This window comes from Seriola dumerili, unplaced genomic scaffold (assembly GCF_002260705.1).
Source record: "Seriola dumerili isolate Sdu_G_001 unplaced genomic scaffold, Sdu_1.0 BDQW01000315.1, whole genome shotgun sequence".
NCBI lineage: Eukaryota > Metazoa > Chordata > Actinopteri > Carangiformes > Carangidae > Seriola > Seriola dumerili.
In genome coordinates this window covers 117310-140900 of record NW_019174570.1, presented here as the reverse complement: position 1 = coordinate 140900, position 23591 = coordinate 117310, and the positions used below count along the sequence as shown (strand labels likewise).

General features: G+C 44.0%; 1 protein-coding gene across 12 annotated transcripts in view; it reads right to left on the bottom strand.

Moving 5' to 3' along the window:
• Nucleotides 1-23591, bottom strand: part of LOC111231758 (discs large homolog 1-like protein) — a 101361-nt gene that overhangs the window by 17389 nt on the left and 60381 nt on the right. For 8 of the 12 annotated variants that reach the window (XM_022758983.1, XM_022758986.1, XM_022758987.1 and 5 more), the window contains 6 exons: nucleotides 8870-8923; nucleotides 8259-8309; nucleotides 6829-6953; nucleotides 4682-4851; nucleotides 4229-4365; nucleotides 3676-3820 (listed from right to left, as the gene is read on the bottom strand). In XM_022758983.1, coding sequence (XP_022614704.1) covers nucleotides 3676-3820; nucleotides 4229-4365; nucleotides 4682-4851; nucleotides 6829-6953; nucleotides 8259-8309; nucleotides 8870-8923 — 682 coding nt within the window. Of the gene's footprint in view, nucleotides 1-3675; nucleotides 3821-4228; nucleotides 4366-4681; nucleotides 4852-6828; nucleotides 6954-8258; nucleotides 8310-8869; nucleotides 8924-9723; nucleotides 9820-23591 lie in introns of those variants that run through there. The other 4 variants (XM_022758984.1, XM_022758988.1, XM_022758985.1 and 1 more) reach the window with 3 other exon arrangements.

Sequence of the window (23591 nt, the reverse complement as noted above, 5' to 3'; positions counted from 1 at the left end):
GAAAAAAACAAGTTCAAATGAAACACATCAGAAACACGTTCACCTCCTTCTTCCTGACACTTTCTCTCCGTCTGATCGCTCACCTGCTCAGACCCTCCTCCACACTCACCTGTCGGGCTCCTGTTACCGTGTGATTGGACGAGGCCGGGAGTCGTAGAGGGGGGGTGTAAACTAAACCGGTGAGTGAGAAACACTAAACACGGGTGTGATCACAAACTGATCATGAGCCTCGACTGCAGCTGAAGAAAACATGTAAACAGGCAAAACACAAACATTCAGAAACATCGTCATCAGTTTGACCTATGAGCTGCAGATACAGGTGTTGTGAGTATCTGCAGCACACACGTTGTCAAACTGAAGTTGTTTGTATTTTGTCTGTTTACATGTGTTTTCTTCAGCTGCAGTGTGTTGAGCTCTCAGGGGTTTTCTTCTTCAACCACTGTATCAGATGTTTTACTGACTGTTTAGATAACACCTGGAAACTTGCCATTGTTGTTATTATCATTATTAGTAGTTTTACTTTGTATTTGATGATATTTTCTTCCTCCCTTTTAATTTACATCATTGTTTTACATCATATTGTCATCGTAAGACCACCGTACTTTGTGGAATCTGCCGTATCTGGTAACATGAGATTTATTTTTCATTTCTACAGCTGCAGTCGTTAGACGTCCATGTGTAGTGTGATTATAGATCAGCTCTAGCTTCTATATTAATACTGTGAAAGTATCAAAGCCTCAGTCCACAGAGAAATGCACACAGCCTGTATTCAGAAACTGAGCCTTAAAACCAGCCGTCAGGACTTCTGGAACTTTGTGATGTCACAACAAAGCAGTCACCAAGCCCCGCCCACCTGGACCCACCATCCAAACCTTGCAGGATTTGGTTTCTCTCAGTGTTTTTGCCTGAAATCTGCTTTATTTTTATTGGATCGCTCAGAAAACAGTCAGCCAATCAGAAGAGAGGCTCAGAGCCTCCTCTCTTCTGATTGGCTCACTGACCTGTTGTTACTAGAGCTCCAGAGAGAAGCCTGAGAGAGGACATGTAAAACTACACTGAGATGGTTTTTATATCTTCTGATGGATCAACACTTCAAATAAAACACAGAAGAAGAAGAAACATGGAGCTTTAATGATCTGATCCGATCTGTCCAACTGGTTGACATGGTGACTGGAGCAGGGGATGATGGGACGGCTGGCTGCATCATCACAACAATGACTTCATCTCTTCTCGTTGCGACGGTGGAGTGTGAGCGAACTGAACAGAATGATTTCTTATTCATTAGCTGTGGCTCAGATCTTTGCTGTCCACTGTGGCAGGACATCATTATACATAATGCCCCCCCCCCCAGTGTTAAGTGTACTGCAGTGTTGCTGTGTGGATTAGACTACAGTGACAGCAGCTGAAGCTTGTGATGCAGCTCGATGCTCGCTGATTGGATTTGCTGCTCGTCCTTCACGCGTCTCAACATCAGGGGGGGTGGGGGGGTGAGCAGAGGGGGGTTAGATAACAAAGGTTACAAGGAGGGGTGGAGGAAGAGGAGGGGGGGGGGGTCTATGATAACATGTAGGGGTTGAAGCTGAGGGGGTCTTTAGAGAAGAAGGGGTCGATGGTTGACTGTGGATGTTGCTATAGTGACGACGTCATGGTGACAAGATAACAGTTAGCACGGTATTTAGACGACTTGTTCGCTCCGTGCCGCTCAGAGTTGTAAAGCAGGAAGTGGACCAACACAACAACAGGACGATGCTGTCTTCTAGGCCACGCCCACACCACTGCGTTTTCAAATGAATGTGTGAGCACAGGAAACAGGAAGTAGCAAAGACAACAAGGTCAGTAACTCTGTCATTCATCATCATGTTGTATTCACCACTGGTAGTCCAGGCTGATGACAGCCAATCAGGAGAGACCGTGGGTGTGACCTCATCGTTTACAAAGGTCTCAGTTACTGTCCCAACTACAACAAAACCCGGGAGCTTTCAAAATAAAATACAACCCCAGACTTTTCAAAATAAAAGACAACCCCAGACTTTTCAAAATAAAATAAGTCCAGCAGAGTTTCTGAAACTCTCTGGAGTTGTGTTGACGTCAGGAGGAAACAGCGTGGACGGAGCCTAAAAAAGACGTTTCCACCTGATTATTTTACCTGCAAACTGAAGTATTTCAATACAGATATACTGATATTCAAAGACAGAATTCAGTATTGATCTGCAACGTGAAGGTATGATGTACGGTCATTTGTCTCCATCATCTTCAGATTGTCTCCGCTCCGACTGATCAATCACTTGATGGTGTCCTGGTCACACCTGGTTCAGTCTGTCCTTCACTGTCTCCACAGTGATCCAGAGTTCGTGCTCTGAATGGGAGTCCTGCCTCGTCTCGACTTTGAAACGTGTTGTATGATGAATGACACACACACATACACACACACACACACACACACACACACACACACACACACACACAAACACACACACACACACACGCACACACACACTGCGGTCCCTGCTGGATTCAACACTAAGTCAGGGTCAGAGTCAGCTGGGCCACATCTGAACCAGGACCTGCTAATCCGGTTTGTGTGGCGTTATAAGACTTCATGTCCCGAGTGAGGAAGACGCTCGGAGAGGACGAACTGATGAAGACTCTCTCAGGGTTTGAGTTACACCATGTTCAGACTCACATCATGAGTGAGGTCTTTCTGTTGCTCAGACTGGACTTTAGTGACACACCCACAGGAAACCAGCTCCTCACAGATCATTAAAGCTCCATATTTTCTTCTTATTTTCATTTTATTTGAAGTGTTGATCCAAAATAATAGTTTCACATCTCCTCTCTCAGGCTTCTCTCCGGAGCTCTAGTAACAACAGGTCAGTGAGCCAATCAGAAGAGAGGAGGCTCTGAGCCTCTCTTCTGATTGGTGGGCGGGGCTTGGTGACTGCTTTGTTGTGACATCACAAAGTTCCAGAAGTCCTGACGGCTGGTTTTAAGGCTCAGTTTCTGAATACAGGCTGTGTGCATGTCTCCTATAAGGGGATATATTATTATCACTTATATACGTCCTCTGGATATATGAAGATATAAGTATAACATATGAAATATGCATAGTAAAATTTGTATATGTACATAAATCAAAAATATCTATGTGATGAATTTTTATCCTGTATAATACATTGCATCTATTAAAAACAACATACATTTAAAACTGTGATTATGTATGTTTTTTCTGATTCATTTCACATTAAATTTAAACATGTCTCTCCTATAATATAATAATAATAATAAAAATAGTATAATATATAACATGAACATCTATGTAACATATGTATATAATATAAGCATATATACATAGATAGTTTTACATAGAAGTTTCTAATAGGTTTTATATGTTTTTATTTTATATGTGCATATACGTCATATATGGAAATCCAATGTATGTACATGTATTACATTTGTGTATGGGTCATTCACTGTTAACTGAACTGACAGAAGTCTGTAGCATCTCTGTCAGTTCTCAGGACCTGAAGAACAGCGACATATGGAGGCTTTACGTGTTGTTAACCGGAGCTCGTGTTTCCTCCTCAACACTTAAACTGGAGAGTAAAACCTCTCACAGCTGATGGGAGGGACGCTGATGTTCCTGAGGGGGAGGAAAAGGAGGAAGTGGTCACTCACAGTTGGTGAGGTCGGGCGGGGCGAAGCTGTCGTTCATGAAGACACTGTTGGGTTTGGCCACTTTCAAGTAGACCACGTCAGGAGTGTTTTTCAAGGCAGTGACGGCGTGTTCATGGCTCACCTCCTCCAGGCAAGCACTGTTCACCTGGGGGGGGGGGTAAAGACCAGAAGGTAAAATCTAAAACTGCTCAGACATGAAATCGCCTCTGATAAAGTGGAGTTACGTGGAGTTTCTAAAGTCAGTGAGTAATCGTGTTAAATAATCCTGATTATGATTTTTGCCATATTCAGCAGCCCTGCTAACTCGTACCCTCAGCACTGGTTACTGATGTGTTCCCTGAGGTCTGAATTCAATCCAAGAAAACTATTTATTGTCAAATTAAATAAAACCAGCCACGAGCGTCGACCTTATTAACTCATTAACATTTTTAAAGAGGCTTAGGATCATAAAAAACCTTTTCAGACCAAGAGTCTCGTTGAAACAACCTCAGTGAAACAATGATAATCTTAGAAACCAGCAGCCTGAGACATAAACAGAAGAGTGAGTCCTCACAGCCAGCAGTTTGTCTCCGATCTGCAGCCTCCCGTCTTTATGTGCCGCTCCGCCTTCGATGATCTTGGTGACGTAGATGCTGTTGTCGCCCGGGATGTGCTGGTTCCCCACTCCGCCTGCTATACTGAAGCCGAGACCTGCAACACACCGGGACCAGGACCCAGAGTGAGGGGGCGGATCAGGAAGAGACAGAAACACGGTGCTGCCGCAATTTAACACAAATCAGGGCTCGAAGATGCACACAAACACATTTCAGGATGTTTCCGTGGAAACTGAGTCTTAGTTCTCGAGCCTGGGCTCTTGTCTGAATAATCATGAGGCCCTGAGGGATTTCACAGAAGACGTCCACGTCTCCATCAGGAGCTACAGCACCGACCTCCAGCTTCACGCCTCAGTTCACCTTCTGTCTGACTGGATGTTTAAACTGAACGGCGCTCTGTACACTTTCGTTACCTTTGGGTCCTTTCACCAGTTTGATCTCCATCACTTTCTCAGAGACGGGTTTCCTCCTGCGGACGTAGAGTCGCACCAGAGAGCCCGCCTCCTTCAGAGCCTCCACGGCTCGGCTGTGGGTCACGTCTCGAACGTCCACCTCGTTAACTCTCAGGATGACGTCGTTCACCCTGAAACACACACACACACACACATAAATATAAATAAAATAAATAAAATAATTTCTTATTTAAATAGGCATTAAAAACAGGAATTGTAAAAAGAATTTATAAATGAACGATTAATCATCAATAAATACTTAAGATTTAAAAGTGGATTTACAAAAACAGAATAAAACTCTCATTAAATAAAAAATTTATAAATACATGAATTAATTGATCAATAAATAATAAATACATTCCTGGATTCCCTCTTCCTTTTCCTAACTGCTTTTCCTACCTGTCATTAAAAACAGGAATTGTAAAACATTTAGCTTCTCCTGTTAGCCTCTCTGTGATATTCTAAAACCAGGCTAAACAATCCCATTTGGCCATGGGATGTAACAAGCTCTCTGATTGGTTGAAAAGTTAACCAGTGGGTTAGTTAGCAGAAAAGCTAAATGACAAAGGCAAATTGATTAGCTAATTGAGTAAAGCTAAAATGCCTTTTCAAATTAAATTAAATTCTATTATTTATTCATGAATTAATAAATGTATTTATATGTTTTTTTAATAAAGATTTCCCCACAGGCAGATTTTTATTTAACGAGAGTTTTATAATGTTTTTGTAGATCTATGTCTAAATCTTAAATATTTACTGACAGATTAATCGTTCATTTATAAATTCTTTTTAAAATCCCTATTTTTAAAAATATGAAATTAAGGAAATGTTTGATTGCTTTTCCTGTCACATTGCTGGTCCTCCATACGATGTAGAGTTACTTTTTATTAATTTTACATTAATCTTACTTTTGTGTTACACAATACCAATAATTTAGTGTGAACAGTAATTTTAATCCAGTAAAGCGGTGTGTGTGTTTATCCAGGTTTGGACATGTGTGTAACGTGTTTATTGTTCCTGACAGAAACAAAGCGAAGTGATTGGGAGGAAGTGGTTCGTCTGTTGGTTTCACTCTTCCTGCTCTAAACATGTTGTTTCGCTCTGACTCTATTTGTTTGGAACTGACCTGAACCTTCAGACACCTGAGACACTTCTAAAGCAACCTGAGAGCCCACCGCCCATCATCATCATCATCATCACCTGGATCAGGTGAGTCAGACTCTGGCTGATGCATTATGAATGAAGCAGTGAAAGGCAGTGGGACACTGCAGGGGGTTCTGGGTAAAAAGACACCGGCTTCAACAGCAGACTTTAAAAAAACTCCTCACACACAGTCCTGTAATAACTGACTGGAAAACAAACTGTGAACACAACACTGACACATCAGCAACTTGTTTATGCTAATGTTAGCTTGTTAGGTTAATGTTAGCTTGTTTAGGCTAACATGAGATTGTTAAGTTAACGTTAACTTGTTAAGGCTAACATTAGCTTTAAAATAAGCTTGTTTAGGTTAATGTTAGCTTGTTTAGGTTAACGTTAGTTTGTTTTTTGTGTCAATGTTAGCGTATTTAGGCTAACATTAGCTTGTTAAGGTTAACATTAGCTTTAAAATAAGCTTGTTTAGGTTAATGTTAGCTTGTTTAGGTTAACGTTAGTTTGTTTTTTGTGTCAATGTTAGCGTATTTAGGCTAACATTAGCTTGTTAAGGTTAACATTAGCTGTAAAATAAGCTTGTTTAGGTTAATGTTAGCTTGTTATGTTGACGTTAGCTGATTAGGTTAACATAGCGAGAGCTCATTACGTGAGCTGGGTGCTCACAACATTAGCAGCTACAGTCGTTACTGTTCAGTAAAACATAACACTGACTGACTGTCTCCATGTTACTCAGTGTAAACTACTGCTGTACACTGACTATATGGAGGTGTGTGTGTGTGTGTGTGTGTGTGTGTGTGGGGTATTTCAGTGTTATTGGTTCTGACTAACGAATATCCTGGTATTGTGACGTCTCCAGTCTAATCTGAGGGACTCCGCACTCTGTCACATAGTTGAGGACCAGGTCTTTAAGATCAATGTGTCCTCTCGTCCTCTGTGTGTGTGAGTTGTCCCACCTGAGACGTCCGTCCTGGGCGGCGGCTCCTCCAGGTATGACTTTGGTGATGAAGATGCTGGGGTCTTCACCGATGTGGGGGTTGTCTGTGCCGCCGGCGATGCTGAAGCCCAGCCCCGAGTTTCCCTGGCAACCAAAGACGTAGGATCAGTCTGATGTTAGTGGTGGAATAATCTTTTTCTCATGAACAGATGTATTTCTTGTTTCTTGTTTCTCTTGTTTTGACAGAAGAACAAAGAAAGAAAGTTTCTCTACATCTGCATCATATACAAACTTCTACATGTCGACATGTTTCTGTTTTTAGACTTTGGCGTCAGTGACGTTTAATACGTCAAAGACACAAAATATCAAGAATGTTTCTCTGAGTGAAGTGAACAGGCTACAGTAGATTCACATTTAAAGGACTCGTGTGGTTTTATTCTACATTATTATCATCAACAAATCCCAAGTTTCATTATTTAAAGTCTCAGTAATTTACTCAATCAGCTGATTAGCGTGGTTTTCAACAAACAAGCATTTGTTGGGACTATTTTCAGCAGCGGATTAATTCTACTTTTAATACACATTCTCAGGACTGGCTGACTTTATATGTTCCTGTAGTAAATACCAGTCTTGGTAGGACAGCCTTCAGATATCACGCCACATCTGTCTGGAATAATTATATATTATTATATTAATAATAATCAATTTTAATTATATATATAATCATATATATATATATATATATATATATATTTCTGAATCAACAACATAATTATTTCAGGATTCTAAGAAAGATTTTCTGAATTAACGAGATAATTCTGAGATAATTAAACTTTTCTCAGAGCTCAGATATGACTTCCTGATTAAATAAAGTATAAATGCCGTATTACATATGTATTTAGACGACAATGAAACTCGTGCTGGGTTACAGAATCTCACCAGATTTTAATACGCAACTGGTGAGATAATCCCCCCCCCCCACACACACACAATTAAACCACGTTCACACACGCACGTTAACATATGAAAAACACACGAGCCTACAGACAGACAGACACACAAGACAAGACAAGACAAGACAAGACAGACAGACAGACAGGCTGCAGCTCCTGTAGGACTCAGCTGGCTGAGCCTCTTCTTATTTACAGTACGCTGCACATGAAGGCGCTCAGCTGAATTAGGACGATGATAATAATAATAAAGATTTCACCACAGGCAGATTAAAGATTCAAACACAGCTGCATCACACTCTTCATCACGTCCTCAGCCTGAAGCATCTGGACACTTTCTATATTTAAAGTACAGTCTGTAGGTTTGGTAAAGACACCAGTTCGTCCTCAGAGTTTAAAAGAACATTGAAGTGAGTGGAGTGATGGACCGCAGCTCGTAAAGACGTGTCGGAGTCTCAGCTCCAGAAACCAGGAGGACGGCCGCTCGTCGTCGTCTTACCCTCTCCAGTGTGATCTCCTCGTACTCATAGTCAGCCTCCGTCCCGTTCACCTGCACACGCGCACACACACACACACACACACACACACGATTTATCAGTTACCTGTTAGGTCACGTTAATAAACAACAGGTGATTGATCTTCTCAGCTGAAGAGGACACAGAGTTTGAACCTTCAGACTGTGTGTTGTTGTGAACCACAGACATGTTTCCACAGGTTCACCTTGTTAAATAGAAACACCTGCCTCCTCGCCATCAGCTGATCTATCATCATTAACTCACAGTTTTTCAGCATAAAACAATAATTCCTAACGATATAATTGATTAAATGGACAGAACCTGGACTCAGAGCAGCAGCAGCAGGATAATAAAGAATAAAGAATTAAAAAAGCTGAATTCTGTCACGATAATATTCATTGAGGTTTCTGGTGAAACGACCTTCACAAGCTGCAGCAGGAAGCAGGAAATGTTCTTTTTCAAACCTTCTGAGACTGGATGAAATGTTTCTGCAGATCCTCTGATGAAGCGACAGTGACTCGCTCTGATTATCAGGCTAAGACATTGACCTTCAAAATAAAAGTCTGGTCTGAGCAGGTGAACAAGTTGAACTCACGTATGGAGGCGTGTCCAGGCTGTCGGTGTTGACCACCACAGGGGGAGGATTGGCCTGAGGAGAGAAGAGACATCACAGCGTCAGAGGAGACGTCTTCGCTCAGAAACACCCCCCCACAAACTGACCCCCCCCCTCCCCCCGCCCCCCCCCCCCCCCCCCCCCCCCCCCCCCACACACACACACACACCTCCCATTCAATCAGCATCCAAACACAAAACCTGAGCAACCTCCCACTGAGCTCCACCCCTACAGAAACACCACACACTGAACCCAAGCAGCAAATGAAAGAGACTCACTCTCCTCATGATGCTACAGACCAACTGAGGACAGGACAGGAAGCCGTGGATTTGAGCAGAGATTAGCGAGGACAGAGCGAGCGAGCGCTATCAACATGGCGGCATGTCACTGTGAAGCAAGAAGCCTGAAATCAACCGACATCAAAGTCCAGCAGGATGGAAAGACTCCTCTCCTTCTTCTTCTTCTTCTAGCCTCAAAATCAATCTCTCCCTAACTCGCTCACTCACTCACTCACTCGCTCGCTCACTCACTCGTTCTGCTCCTGTCTGCCTCTCTCGCTCGTCGCTCACTTTCTGCCCGGGAGGAGCCAGATGGGCTCTTAAAAGTCAAATGGGGGGAGTGTGGCATTTCTCCCACTGTGTGCATCTCTAATCTGCTCACTTCATCAGAGCCACAGCTGGACGGCAGACATGGGAGTGAAAACGCTGCGTGGCGGCGGCGGCGGTGACGGCGGCAGAAAGACGAGCAGCCACATGAAGGAGGAGACAGACGAACAGACAGATGCAGCACAGAGGAAAAGACAGGTGGAGGAAAATAAAAAGAGAAAACAAAAAAACCTGTGACGTCGGAGGGATGACGGTGGTCTCGGCTGGGATTGGCGAGATTGGGATCACAGGGATTATGGGAGAGGAAGGCGGGGCGGCTTCGGCCTGCTGAACAATAGCATGGTGAGGGGTCAAAGGTTAGACAAACACAGTGCAGCACAGATGAACAGTGAGGAGGAGGAGGAGGATGTTGACTGACGGGTGTCCATGTCGTGTGTCTGTTTGTTTTGAACACACCGAGGTGCCAGGTGGGTGGAGTCTGACACACACAGGCCACAGAGGGTCAGAGAGGTCGGCCAATCACACGAAGACGTGCAGTGATTGACAGACTTCCTGACACTTTCCGGACAATTCCTGATGCGACAAACTCCGCCCATCTGCTGCTCTAAGAAGATTAAAGCCACACTATCTGACCTGAGTGTGTGTGTGAGTGTGTGTGTGTGTGTGTGTGTGTGTTAAATCCTCCGTCCCTCGGCTCAGTCTCAGCAGGGGGTGAATGTCCTTTTGGTGATTATTGAAAAGCAGCAGATATTTCAATCTGGGAGAGGAGAGAGTATTAACCCCCGACAGCTCAGCGGTGACATCAGCGCACATGGTCAAAGGTCAAAGGTCAGTTGCACAACTGTCACAGCAATGTGCCACAGCAGCACTGATTTCAGGTCTGATTTCTGAGTTCATCCTGACGATGAAAGGTCACGGGGTCAATGAAATGTGAGGGGTTCGTCCTCGGGGGGGAGGGACAGACGACCACGTCCGTCTCCTTCTCATGGAAATATCTCAGTGACGCCTCGATGGAACTTCTTCAAATTTGAAACAAACATTCACTTGGACTCAAGGATGAACTGATTAGATTTTGGTGGCTAAAGGTCAAAGGTCAAGGTCAGTGTGACCTCACAAAACACTTTAGCCACAACTCACACCTTCACAGAAATTATGACAAAACGGTTCATATTTTGTGACTCTGGATAAACAGGGACGTGACCCGGAACTAGTCTGAGTGGCGGAGGGATACAAGAGGAGGCGATTCTAGTTTATTTTTAATTATTCACAGTCAGTAGTTTATAAACACATCAACAGAAACAGAATATACAGATAAATATCTTTAACTGTAATTTCAGCTCAGATGCCTCATGTCAGTGATGATCGACTGATTATCATTACTGACATTAAAGGAACTTCAGTAAAAAAAAAAAGTTCCACACTGGTTTAGAAAATGTTGTAAAGATCACACAAGGTTTTATTTTCTATCACTAATCTCCTGCTGACTCCCAACACCAACGCCGTCACACCTGCCACTGGTCCACATCAGTCTGATGTCACACTGTTTCACCCCCAGACTAACTCAGGTCTAAGACCAATGTTACCACGGTAACATGTTAATCAGTGACACCTGTGCTGACCAGCAGCACCCAAAAACAAACAGAAAAACATGTCTCATAATTTGTGGTTTGCTAAAGTTGTGAGAAAGATTTTTAGATATTTATTTTACATATGCATATATTTCATATATGAACATTAGATATTTAAAGAAAACAAAAAACAAAAAAAATAGCAGCAGATGAGTGAGATCAGTGGTTTTAACCCTCGGGTCAGGTTCAGTTAATGGGAGACAAGATAAATAGATCTGACCAAAGATGGTGAACGTGACAGCAGCAGGAGGCTGCCACATACATTTATATTAATTTTAATATTTGGTTTTAAACTGGAGGGAGATTCAGAGGGGAAAGTGACTCCACCGCTTCATCTAGAACAGCTGGTAACTACTACACCAGAAAATCATTTCACAATAACTCAAGTGACCAAACTGCTGGTACGTGACTGTGGCTTCACTTTAAAACCCTGGTTCACACATTGAAGCACAATAAAGAGGAGTGAGCGTGAGGCGGCCTTCGACACTGTGACCTCTGTTATGTAAGAGCGGGACCTCGCGAAGCTGCTGGCAGGAAACGCCGCTGTGTGTTTCGAAGAGGCTTAATTGTTGTGCTGCAGCAGCAGAACCCGGAGCCCATGGAAAACAAACAGCCGCTAAAATTAGCCGCTCACATCGACCGCATCGATCCAGCAGCCCTACATCTGGAGCGCCGCTCAGAGAGCCGCTGATAATGGGGCTTAATTGCTCCCAAAGAATTCAAACGGGTTTGACAAACGCAGCAGAGGACAGAGTTTCTGTAGGAATTTAACCAGACTGATGGGTGAGAGTGAGCGCTCCTGTCACACACAGAATCTTTGACCATCGACACCAGAGAGACATGAGCTAACCAGGACAACTGGGTCCAAAAGAAATGATTCCAAAACTGTTGATTTAACAATTAGCCAATAAATCAATCAGTCAATCATCAGCAGATTAATTAACAGATGTGATATTTGATTGAAGTCATTAAGTGAGAAAAAATACCTGATCTTCTCTCCTTTATATCTCAGTAAGCTGAATCACTGAGGGACATTTGAACGCATCACTAGAGAGACTAAATGAAGAATCACTTAACACAAAGATGATCAACTTTACAAACAACAGATATCTAAAGCTTTTTCACAACAATTACAAGTTCTTACATTTTACAGTTTAAAATAATAATAATGCTTTTATTAGTCAGAACACAGAGCACATTCGTTTGTTGACACTTTCACCTGTTTGACAGAAACCTCAAACACATCTTCTCTTGTTCTTATTCCCAGACACGTTCACTGATCTTGCAGACAGCAGAAACATCAGTGTGACTCTTTAATGGAAGTGACTGTTAGCAGCAGCTCTAAAACCAATCACATGATAATTATTGTACACAGCATCGTCATCTACTGCATGTAGAAGAATAAAGGAAAAAAGCCAAACTGATTAAAAACAACAAGAGGAAGAAATAAAACAAAGACAGAGCTGCTGGAAAGTGATGGAGGATGTTTAATGAGCGGAGCAGAGAGATGATGAGCTTCCTGTTTTCAGCTGCTGGGACACACGTGGACTTTCTCTATTGATTCTCCATAAACTGACACACTGTAGTAACTCAATCTGACACGCACACAAACACACTGCTGCCACAACGCTGTACATGTGCAGCCAGTGACCACCAACAACACGACGTCTGTGACGCTGCTGCAGACACAAGAACAAAACCAAAACAGCAGTTTTCAGTTTGGTTTTCTCAAAGTCTTATTAACAGGTGTGTCAGTTCTGACTTTGACAAACACAAACATTTGTTTCTACAAATCCTTTTTATCGAACAAGACCCTGTGATGAATCAAACACAGTCTAAAGGAGGGAAAACTTTGACTGAAGTCTGGAGCTACTGTTTGAAAGTGAGCAGTTATCAGTGTCAGCTGTCAGAGCTGGAGGACGATACTGAGTGCGATAAACTTCAGTAGCTCTTGTCACTAACTTGGAGTGATGAATACTTACTTACTTACTACAGTATTTTACTTTGAGGTATCAATACCTGAGAGGTTGGTCAACTGGTGACCAGGTCCTGAACGAAGCAAAGAGACCATCAACTTCAGAACAACACAATCTATGAAAAGTACAATCCTCACCAACAACCAACCAGTCACAGAGAAGTTCCCTGGCACACAGCAGCAATGACCTCAAGTGGCACCACAACACCAACCAAGTCCAACCGCGACGTCCTGAAACAACTCAAACAGATTCAGGCCAGAGTCGACTAGTCCAATCACACCCGTGATCCAGAGCGTCCAGTTCACCATCAGAAACCTCTGGCAGAAGGTCCAGGTCATGCAGAGGCCGGACAGAACCGGACCTTCTTCCCCACAAACATACAGGTAATAAAAGTAACGATGACGCCCACCTGGAGCTTTGAGCTTCAGCAGACTCAGTGAAACTTCATACTCTTCATTATGAACCCTGGTACTTTTTGGTATCAACTCAGCGGAACAAATCCTTCAGTACCTTTTGACACCGACTTGTCCTAAATACCCGAGTTCTTTTTGGTATGGACTTTGTGCTACGAACAATTGCCAACAACGTGGTGCTAGAAAAACTTCAGTAGGTTTTAAAACAATGTTACACTATTTTCTGACAACAACAAACAAACGCAACGAATGAAACGTCTCAGTACCACGGACACTGAATAAAAACAAAACATCTCCAGTTTCTTACAGAAGCACGTCAGACGTCATTGAGGCTGAAGTACCTTATTGAAGGCGAAGGGCACCCAGGGAATCTCTGGCCTGTTGGCTGCGTGGCTGCTGCTGATGACTTTGGCCGTACTCTTGGTCGGGCTTTTCTTGACGCTATCCCGCAGGTTGAGGAATCGACTACGAGCTCGGCAGGACGCCGGCACGGTGCAGGTGGTGAAAGTGGACAGAGACGCCTGGACCTGTGGATGATTCGGCTGCTGCTGCTGCTGCTGCTGTCGGTGGAGTTCGATGGCGTGCTGCCTCTGGAGCGGGTGCAGGTGGGCGATTGACTCCTGCAAGTTGATGTTGACCCGCGGCAGCTTCTTCTCGGCGCCGTTCATGGCCTTGGAGGTGAACTCCTGTCGGGGGTAATGTGTGGTCATCTTCTTGGAGGAGATTCCCGGTTGCAGGAGGAGGTGGTTAAATAATAAATGATGGATAGGTCCTTCTGATCTGGACGGGCTTGTTCGGTCTCTGCGGCGTGACGGCAACAGATCCAAACTCGATCCTGTTACTCAGGCTCCACCACCTCCCTCCACCACCAAAGCACAATAACACTCCTCTTTTCTTTCTCCGTTCACCCCTCCCTCGTCAGTTACTCTCTCTGTGACACCCTCCCTCTCGTCTTCTCTCATTCCCCTGCCAATTAATCGGCTTCAGTGAGCGAGGCACATGTCAGCACGAGTGGGGTGGGGGGAGGGGGGCCACTCCACTGGGTGCATGAATAATCAATGTCGCCCCCGGATTCAGACACAACGGCGTGCATGTCAGCGTCAGCAGCGAGGGAGGAATGCGACGAGGACTCCTGGTTAGCAGGAAGCTGCAGCGGCTTTAAATCCCGACAGTCGTCTCTTCAGGACTGAACCAGCAGCTGCTGCTGCTCATGTGCTCCGTCTCATTTTTGGTTTTTGTTTCCAGATTGTTAAGTAACAAAAACTAAACATGAAAATGAGCAGATTTCTTTCAAAATAAAACTACATGATGGTGCTCAAAGGTAGGAGATGTACAGGGTTAACTTTAGTCAGTGTGGACAGACCAGACACCGACAGTCCTGAAGCTCCACCATGTCTGTCACCAGGACGTGACAGTGTTTCACTCTTAGAGCTTTTCCAGTAGTGGAACTAAAAATGTAAAGTTTGTCCTGAGGAGGCGCTAGAGGAGAGATCACCCGCTCCTTCAAATAAAAAAGGTTTACCCTCTGGTGAGTGAAGCTGGAAATTTCTCAATAGACAAATTTGTTACCAACAACAAACAAAACTTAGTTTGAGGAATATCAACATTTTCTTATACACAAAAAAACACAATGTTGTTTCTCAACAGAATTTGACAAAACAAGCCAAACTTCTTACTATCAGCACTTAATAAAGTCTTAAACCATAAAAAAACAATGACTGAATAAGTTTAAAGTTTAAATACGTTTAATAATGAGTTTTTGACCGAAACAGCTCGTCCATCAGAATAAATAAACCAGACTAAAATATAAAACCACTAAATGTTTTGGTCACAAAAATCCTCATAAACAACATTTGGTTTTTGTCGAAAAATGTTCATCATATCAATAGAATATCAATATCTGTATTGGTTCTATACTGAAAATATATAATTTTAGTGTTGGAACTATGAACAGCTCTGCTGAGACGTGATTGGTTTACTACAGGAGGCTCAGGTCGGGCTGATAGCATCCAGTCTTTCTGCTGGGTAAATTATAAATGGGCAAAGTATTTAAACAGCATAAAATATGCCCCAGAATAACCCATATACGAGCGTTGACATGACAACAGGCGCTGTGCAGTTGGACAGAGGTCTGATTTCATAAGTGGATTTAAAATCCAGGAGGAGAGCTGTGTTTTGGTGGGAGGAGCGTTTCCAGATCTTTCCCTCTCCAGCATCCACAGGAAAAACAAGCCGAGTCCCAGACTCAACACTTCATCTGTACACACAACACAAAATAAACAATACCCACAGTCCCTGAACGCCTCGTCCCCATCCACGATGTCAAAATATATTGATCTGCTCCATGTCCGCATCATCTCTGATGTATTAAATTGTCATGTGAACAATAAAGCGAGTTATTGTTTGGCAGGCTCGATGAGAATCGACCAGGAGCATGAAATGTGCAGGAATGTGGAAAGTGATCCACATGATTCATGACAACAGGAACACAAACACAGCATTTAGAGAGCGAGTCGATACGATAAACTGCACTGAACACGTCACAGTGTGTGAACCAACAGACACTGACACCCCCTCACCGCTTCATCATCAGCACATCCAGTGTTTCCAGCTGAAGTCTGACTCCTCACTGAGAGGAGCAGCACACAGCCACAGCGAGGATCTGCCGTGGATCAGGATTAGAGGCCGACTCTGCTGCTGCTGCACGTCTGCAGCTCCTCCTACAGGCCACACAGGTCAACACACACCTGCAGCTCCGAGCACCGACCACACAACACAGGTTTACAGAGCAGCGACACTGATGGGGTCAGCAATCAGGCTTTTAAATGTCAGTACACTTGTTTCACAGAACGTTTGGTCAGATTAAACCTTAATATTTTAAAACACAACCAGGGGAGGGACCATAGCAACCAAGACCTATAGATTAGCACGTGCAGGGAGAGGTGGACATTCAAGGAAAGGTGTGCAGCGACAAGGAAGAAGACACGAGTTAGAGCTCATGTTAAGATGCAAGTGTGTTCACCAACTGCTCCGTCAGTAATAATATCTGGTGTATTAGCTATAATATATACAGTATGTATATATATATATATATATATATGTATATACATATATATATATTAGCTATAATGTAGAGAATCTACCTGAAGATGCTTCTTATACTTATCTAATGACGCCTGCTGCTACAATACACCTGTCAGTTACCCACAGAATCACTTCCTCTTGTGCAATTCTTACAAAATAATAGCGCAAGAACGCTTTTTTTTCTTTTACATTTCTCCTAGTCAAGCTATTGTGAGCTTTAATTCTGAAAAGTTCTGACAGGAAGTTCAAAATTTTCTACTGCTTGCTTCCACACAAGAAAACAGGCAATGCAGCTTTTATTTTGACTATGTTCCAAAAATACAGAAAAACCTGCCAGGAGCTAAAAGAGCTAAAAGTTCAGTGGACAGTTTTAAACCACAGCTGAAAATTATTTCATTTGGCTTTGAATTAATTCTCTCATATTTTACTCTTCTTACTGGTTTTTGTTTTTATTTTCATTTACAGAGTAAATATTATATATATCAAGGTCACACTGACCTTGACCTTTGACTTTTAACCACCAAAATATAATCAGTTCATCCTTGGGTTCACATGAATGTCTGTGTCAAGGTGTTACTGAGATATCGTGTCCATGGGAATGGGATGGACGGACGACCTGAAAACAAAATGGCCGCTGCTCTGACTGTCGCCGGGCAGAGGAATAAAAATTGTTGCAACAGCGTGTTGACAAGCTGCCAGAGGAGAGCGCCCAGTCAGAGTTAAATCCTGATGTTGGTGTAACCCCACCCCTCCCGCCCCGAACAACAGGAAGTGGCAAATTGTAACCAAAGAGTAAAAGCAGCAGGTGAGCAGCAGGTGAGCACAGCATCACCAGCATTAAAGGAAAACTGGATACAACCCAAGTCTTCTTTCCTTCCTGTTCTGTCACAACAGAGTCCAAACACAACTACAGTCAAAGTCCTCCACGGGTTTATCATCACACTCAGACAGCATAACAGAAAACACCTGCCGCATACATTACCCACAATGCTGCTGGACACTTCAGTAGCACATTGTGATGCTAGTAGTGGCTAATGTATCTGACAGCCATGAGCTTGTTCTGGATCCGACCCCACCAGGAGCTCGACGGTCCCTGTCACCTTCTTCCTGTGTTTACTTTCCTGCTCCAGACGATCTGACCAATCAGAGGAGAGAACGTTCTCACCTGGTTTGTCATGATGCATTTTGGTTCACTTGAATTTTTCTATGTGTGAAAATAAACTGAACCTACAAGTTTACAACCTCATCAACTGAACCGGAGCAGAGCGAACAGACTGTAGGAGAGAAAACGTCTTGTTTTCAGGCCCCACCCACACTGACTCAGGTGACATCACCTGAGGACATTTATCAAACATCGGAGGTAGAACATCAGTTAACCTTCACCTCTCTCAGCCACTTTTTAACTTTTAAATGCTACATCACATAAATAACAGCTGGTGTGAGCTGATCAGATGTGATGACACGGTCTGCACGTGTAGATCTTTGGCTCGTTCGCTCCGGGCTGACGGCGAGCTGTTTCACGGGTCATTAACCCGCGGCAGGCTGCAGGTGGAGGAGCGGCGCTGTCGGCGAGCCATGCCTGACGAGACACCAAACAGATTACAGTCATCAATCTGAGCTCAGAGGCCCGTCACACCTGCACACAGACCACCAGGGAACACAGTGTCACTGCGGAGGAACCAACAACCCCGCCCCTGTTAGTGCCTTGCTCCAATGACAGAGGAAGGAAATGAATTTACACATCAAAGCAAAGGTCGCACAACTATCCTACTTTAGATGCAGAGGTGAAGTGAAAAGTGAAACTCGACAGATGAGCACCTGCGTCAGAAAATACCTGCTACAAGACTCAAACCTGAGGGACGACTCAGTCACTCAGCAGCTTCCATCCACTCGCTCTCTGACTCTGGGTCAGTTCATGATGAATTCTGTGACCATGGCGACTAAACCTACGAAGGTCAAGTGATGAGAAACATTAACTCTCCAAACATAAGAATCAGGGTCAGTCGCACAAAACACCTTCAGTCTTCTCCTTAAAGTTTCCTTAAAACGTTCACTTAAGTATTGAAGGTTTTCTCCTGATCTTAGTCTTTTACTTAAGGAATCACTTAAAGTCAGTAAAACTGTTGAACAAAAGACCTTAGCGACCAAACTAAGGAAAAACCTCAAGGTCCCTCTGACTCCGTCTTAACTGCAACACGACTGAGTTTATGGTGATAGATGAAGAACATGAACACGACCCAGGAAGAGAGGCAGAACCCAACAGACCCTTGACGACGAGGAACTGATTCAACATCACAGGTTCGACCGTCTAGAACTGCAGCCTCGACTCTCCAAAGCTCAATGATTGATGAGTTAACAGCGCACTTCTTTAATGTGACCTGCTTCCCAAAAGTGTCACAAGCTAATGCCAGCAAACACAGAGTTTCCATGGAAACAGTAGAATTTTACTGCTGTGAATTACTTAACGTTTTTCCTGAACTAAGGAAACATTTTAAGAGATTCTGTGTAACACCACGGAAGTGTTTCTAGCTCCGATTCCTTCCAGTGGATGTTAAAGTTTGTCTTCGGTTAAAATGAGCAGAGCTACAAATCAAGTGGACGAGCTCTGAGGCTTCAGCCTGTTTAGCTCCTCCACAACACGTAAACACAGTGTGGGTAAACACTAACTCAGCTGGAGCCTCAGATTAACGCCATATTTGGGGTTAGGAGGGGAAGAAAAAAAAATGTAATTACACTGTAAAAACCCAACTAGGGTCAAGAGTTGGAAATTAGCAACAGCTATAAACTATAAACTCTATTGGAACTATATTGTCCCGATTACATAAATAAATTAACTAAATAACAGCAACATATCACCAAGTTGACATGTTGAACCTGCGACTAAACAGCTGTTTGTCTCCACATCCAGCTGTTACACATCAACATGATGTTTCATGTGTTAGCTCTATGTTTGGTCTCCACCAGCTGCTCTCTGACTGAAGCTGTCTGCTGCTGAACAGGAAGTGGACAGAGGCTGTTTACAGATGTTTCTCTGAGGCTACATCCGCACTGCTAAATGATGAGGTCACAGCCACGGTCTCTCCTGATTGGCTCTCATCAGCCTGGACTACCAGTGGTGAATACAACATGATGATGAATGACAGAGTTACTGGACTTGTTGTCTTTGTAGCAGCTGCTGTTCACTTACATTCTCTGTTTTAATGCTACAGCTGTCTCTGCTGCTCCTCCTTCAGAGGAGACGATCTACTTCCTGTTTACACCGGCTCGCACATGCTCAGTGTAGGTGAGTGCTCAGGTATGTGTGTGTTCAGGTGTGTTAGCCTGGACGGAGATTGATTTAGTTATAACGCTGTTATAAACCTTTCAAACACTCGCTACATTACTTCGTATACGAGTCTTGTGAAACATCTGTTCTGCTTTCAGACAGAGTTGAAGATCATTAGAAAACTTTGAAGCGGTGATGTCGTCCTCCTCAGCACCTCCACGTTCATGTATGTTAATGTGAGTGTGTGAGGCAGTAAACAGGGAGGCGGTGGGGTAGCACTGCGTGTCAGGAGCCTGGAGGTTGCTAGGCAACGCCGGGGAAGGCATGTGCTACTGCAGGGGTTCCTCACATCTGCCCAGAACATGATGCTGCTGTTTATGCAGGTAAATCTCTCCACATCGACACGCTGCCTCGTTCACACACACACACAGATTTATGAAAAGCTGCACAGGTGTGTGTGACGGAGTCCAGAACCAAACCTGAACATCAACAGAAACACGACCACAGTCTGAGACGAGGGAGACTCCATCGTTCTGCTAATCTGATACGACCCACAGCTGCTGAACGCTCTGGAACATTCAGCTGTGTGTGTGTGTGTGTGTGTGTGTGTGTGTGTGTGTGTGTGTGTGTGTGTGTGTGTATGTCCTCGATTCCTCAAGATGTAACGACACACAGTGATCTCACGTTTAGACGGCGGCGAGCTCCGACACATTTAGCTCCGACGTAATAACCTGCTCACAGCTGCTGCTGCAGCCTTATCAACAAATCACCTCAGATCTCCCACCCACACACACACACACACACACACACACACACACACTCCTCATGCTTCCACTCATGTATCTGATGATGGCGCTGACACCACACTGCTTCAGGATGGGACAGTGGATGAGGGTCTGGAGACCTGCGGTGGAGGACTGGACCAGATGTGCAGGGTTCTGCATGAATCCTGATCCAGCACATGACGCAGCAGCAGCAGCAGCAGCAGTAGCAGCAGCAGCAGCAGCAGCAGCAGATCTCCTGTTGCAACTTTTCCACATCTGCCTCATCCAGCAGCGTCACACCGATCGAAACATTTACAACAACACACAGCGGTCAGAGCTGAGCATGATGAAATGTACACGCTGGAGAAAATGAGTCACTACACAGAGCAGCGGTGCAGCACCTCCCCCTACGTCCTCACCTTTAGGAGGATTTTTTCTTTTTATGAATGGGAGGGTGGGGGGTGGAGGGGGGGTGACCTACCAGTAGGCGCCGGTGGAGCCGCTTGGTTCTCCTCAGGGTGCCCATGATGCGGCGGCCCATCTTTTTGGCGTACCACACAGAGTTGAGCATGCTGCTGCTGCTGCTGCTGCTGCTGCTGCTGCTGCTGCTGCTGCTGCTGTGAAGGTGGAGGTGGTGTGTCGCCTCCTCTGCGCCTCCTCTCGCTCCTGCAGCAGGCTGCGGGGTGGCAGAGGTGGTGCTGGCTGGAGAGCAGACGATGGGAGGGGGGCTTCACTCCACCTTGTGTCCCCCCCCCCCTCTCCTCCTTCCTCTTTCTCCTCTTCCTCACAGACACAAACAGGGAGGCTGCAGAGGAGCTGACGGAGGAGCCGACACACGCCGAGATCGTCCTCCTCCGTTTAGTTCACGAGCAGCAGCGGCGGGAGACGTGAGCCGGTGAACGGCAGTCGTTACACGCCAGACTTGACTGGAAAAAGAGAGAGGAGCCTCGGGGGGAGCGGATTAACCTGCCGGGGTGAGAGAGCATCGCTTAGCAGGCGGAGAGAGAGCAGCCGGTCGTCCAGCCTCCGTCTGTCTGAAGCAGACAGCGAACAGCAGACTGCAGCGCTGACAAGGACGGAGAGACGACAGAGACAGTGTTTAAAGAGAGAGCAGACAGGGAGGAAGTTAGTCCTCTGATGTCTTCTCTCTGCAGCTCCTTCCTCCTCCTCCTCCTCCTCTTCCTCCCCCTCCTCCCTTCTGGTTCTCAGCCCCGGGGGGGAAGGGGGGGGGGGGTCCAGCTGACCTCTGTCCTACTTCAGTCCTCAGACTTTGAGTCCCTTTCTAAAAATGAGTCAGCAGGGGAAACTCGCACCAGAAAACTGCTGAGTGATCACGGCTGTGACGGACAGCGTGGTGATGTGTCGAGTCACGCCGGCTGATCGGAGTCAGAGGAACTTCATGTAGGAAGCTGCTGTTAGTCAGTGGTGACTTTAGCAGTTAGTTCAAACTCTGTACGCTACGGAAGCCTAATGCAGTCACTTAAGAAAACAACATTCTGCTGCATGTTGGTTATTTTGAATTAACAAAACAATTATCTCAGAAGAGAAAATAATCTTGTTAATTCAGAAAAACATAAGATTTTTTTTTTTTTTAAAGAAAACTTTTACTTTACTTGACTAAGATTTTTTTTTTTAATTAACATAATTCTGAAATAATGATCTTTTTAATTCAGAAAAACAGAGCAGAATTAGTTTTTCTCAAGTTAATGCATTACGTTTCTGTAGTACGCAGTTCTGGAGGCAAATTAAATTAATTTAAAACATAAAATATGTTAAAAAAAAAAAAAAAAAAAAAACATTAAAAATATAAGAATTTAAAAAGTAATTAAAAAAACAAATATAATACCATTTAATTCCTGATAAAAATGTAAACAACACATGAGCTTGTGCTCGATGTAGTTCAGGCTGAACTGGGTTACATTTTTTTTTTAAGTTATTTTATTTATATATATATTTGTTTTTGTTTTTTTGCAGTGCTTCTAATTGCCTTCAAAAAATGAAACTTACAGGTATTTATACGTGTAAGTCTTCATGTCATAGTTCATCCATAGATTGGTATCAGCTACGACAAGAGAGTTGGAAGTTGCTTTAAAAGATTCTCGTGTTTCATCTCTGAGTAACTCTGAGTAAGATCGGTGTGCGGTCCACAGAGTGGGCGGTCTTGTTTTCATACATTAACAAAGGTGTGTGATAAATTTCCAGGAAGTTCTCGCCCTTTGATGTTCAGGTTGAGCCTGTCCAAACTCTGTGGATATTTTTGTGCTTGTTTGTTTCTAACATGAAGCTGAGAGCAGAGTTAGTTTAAAGAAGCCATTCATTCCAAAACACTGTCACAAATACTGAAAATCCATGAGGTTCCACAGGGCTCTCTCCTGGGTCCTCTGCTTATATGTCGCCAGCTCGGGTCACAGTCCCAAGGAAAAGCACTGATTTACATCACTATGCAGATGACACCCAGTTCTATATAGCTGTTGATCCCGAGCACCTGAGCCTCATTTACTCCCTTACAAAACTGCTTCTCTGAAATCAATTAATGAATGAAGCAAAACTGGATTTCCTCCAAAAGAGCAGAGACACAAACTTTGCCTTCAGTTTACCCCAAAGTCTCACCGTCAATCCTTATATCAATGGACAGTATGCAAATTAAGACAACTATTCATCACTGATAAATGCCATGCTGTAAGAAAAAATTACAGGGTGTGACCAACAGAGAAAGCTGGTAGCCTGGAGCCCGGTTCATGCATTTATCACAAGTAGGCTCAACTCCTGTGATTCAGAGACCAAAGTATCTGTTCAGTATGACCAGTGTCACAGAAAATTATGATCACAAAAACACAGTCAGTAAAATGCTAAAAGCTAAAGATAATCATTTCATCTCACCTCTTTTACGAACTACGCAAGACTGATGTCAAACAGTAGGAGAGAGTCTCCGGATGAGATCCACAAAAGTACAGTCGAGTGCTCAAAAC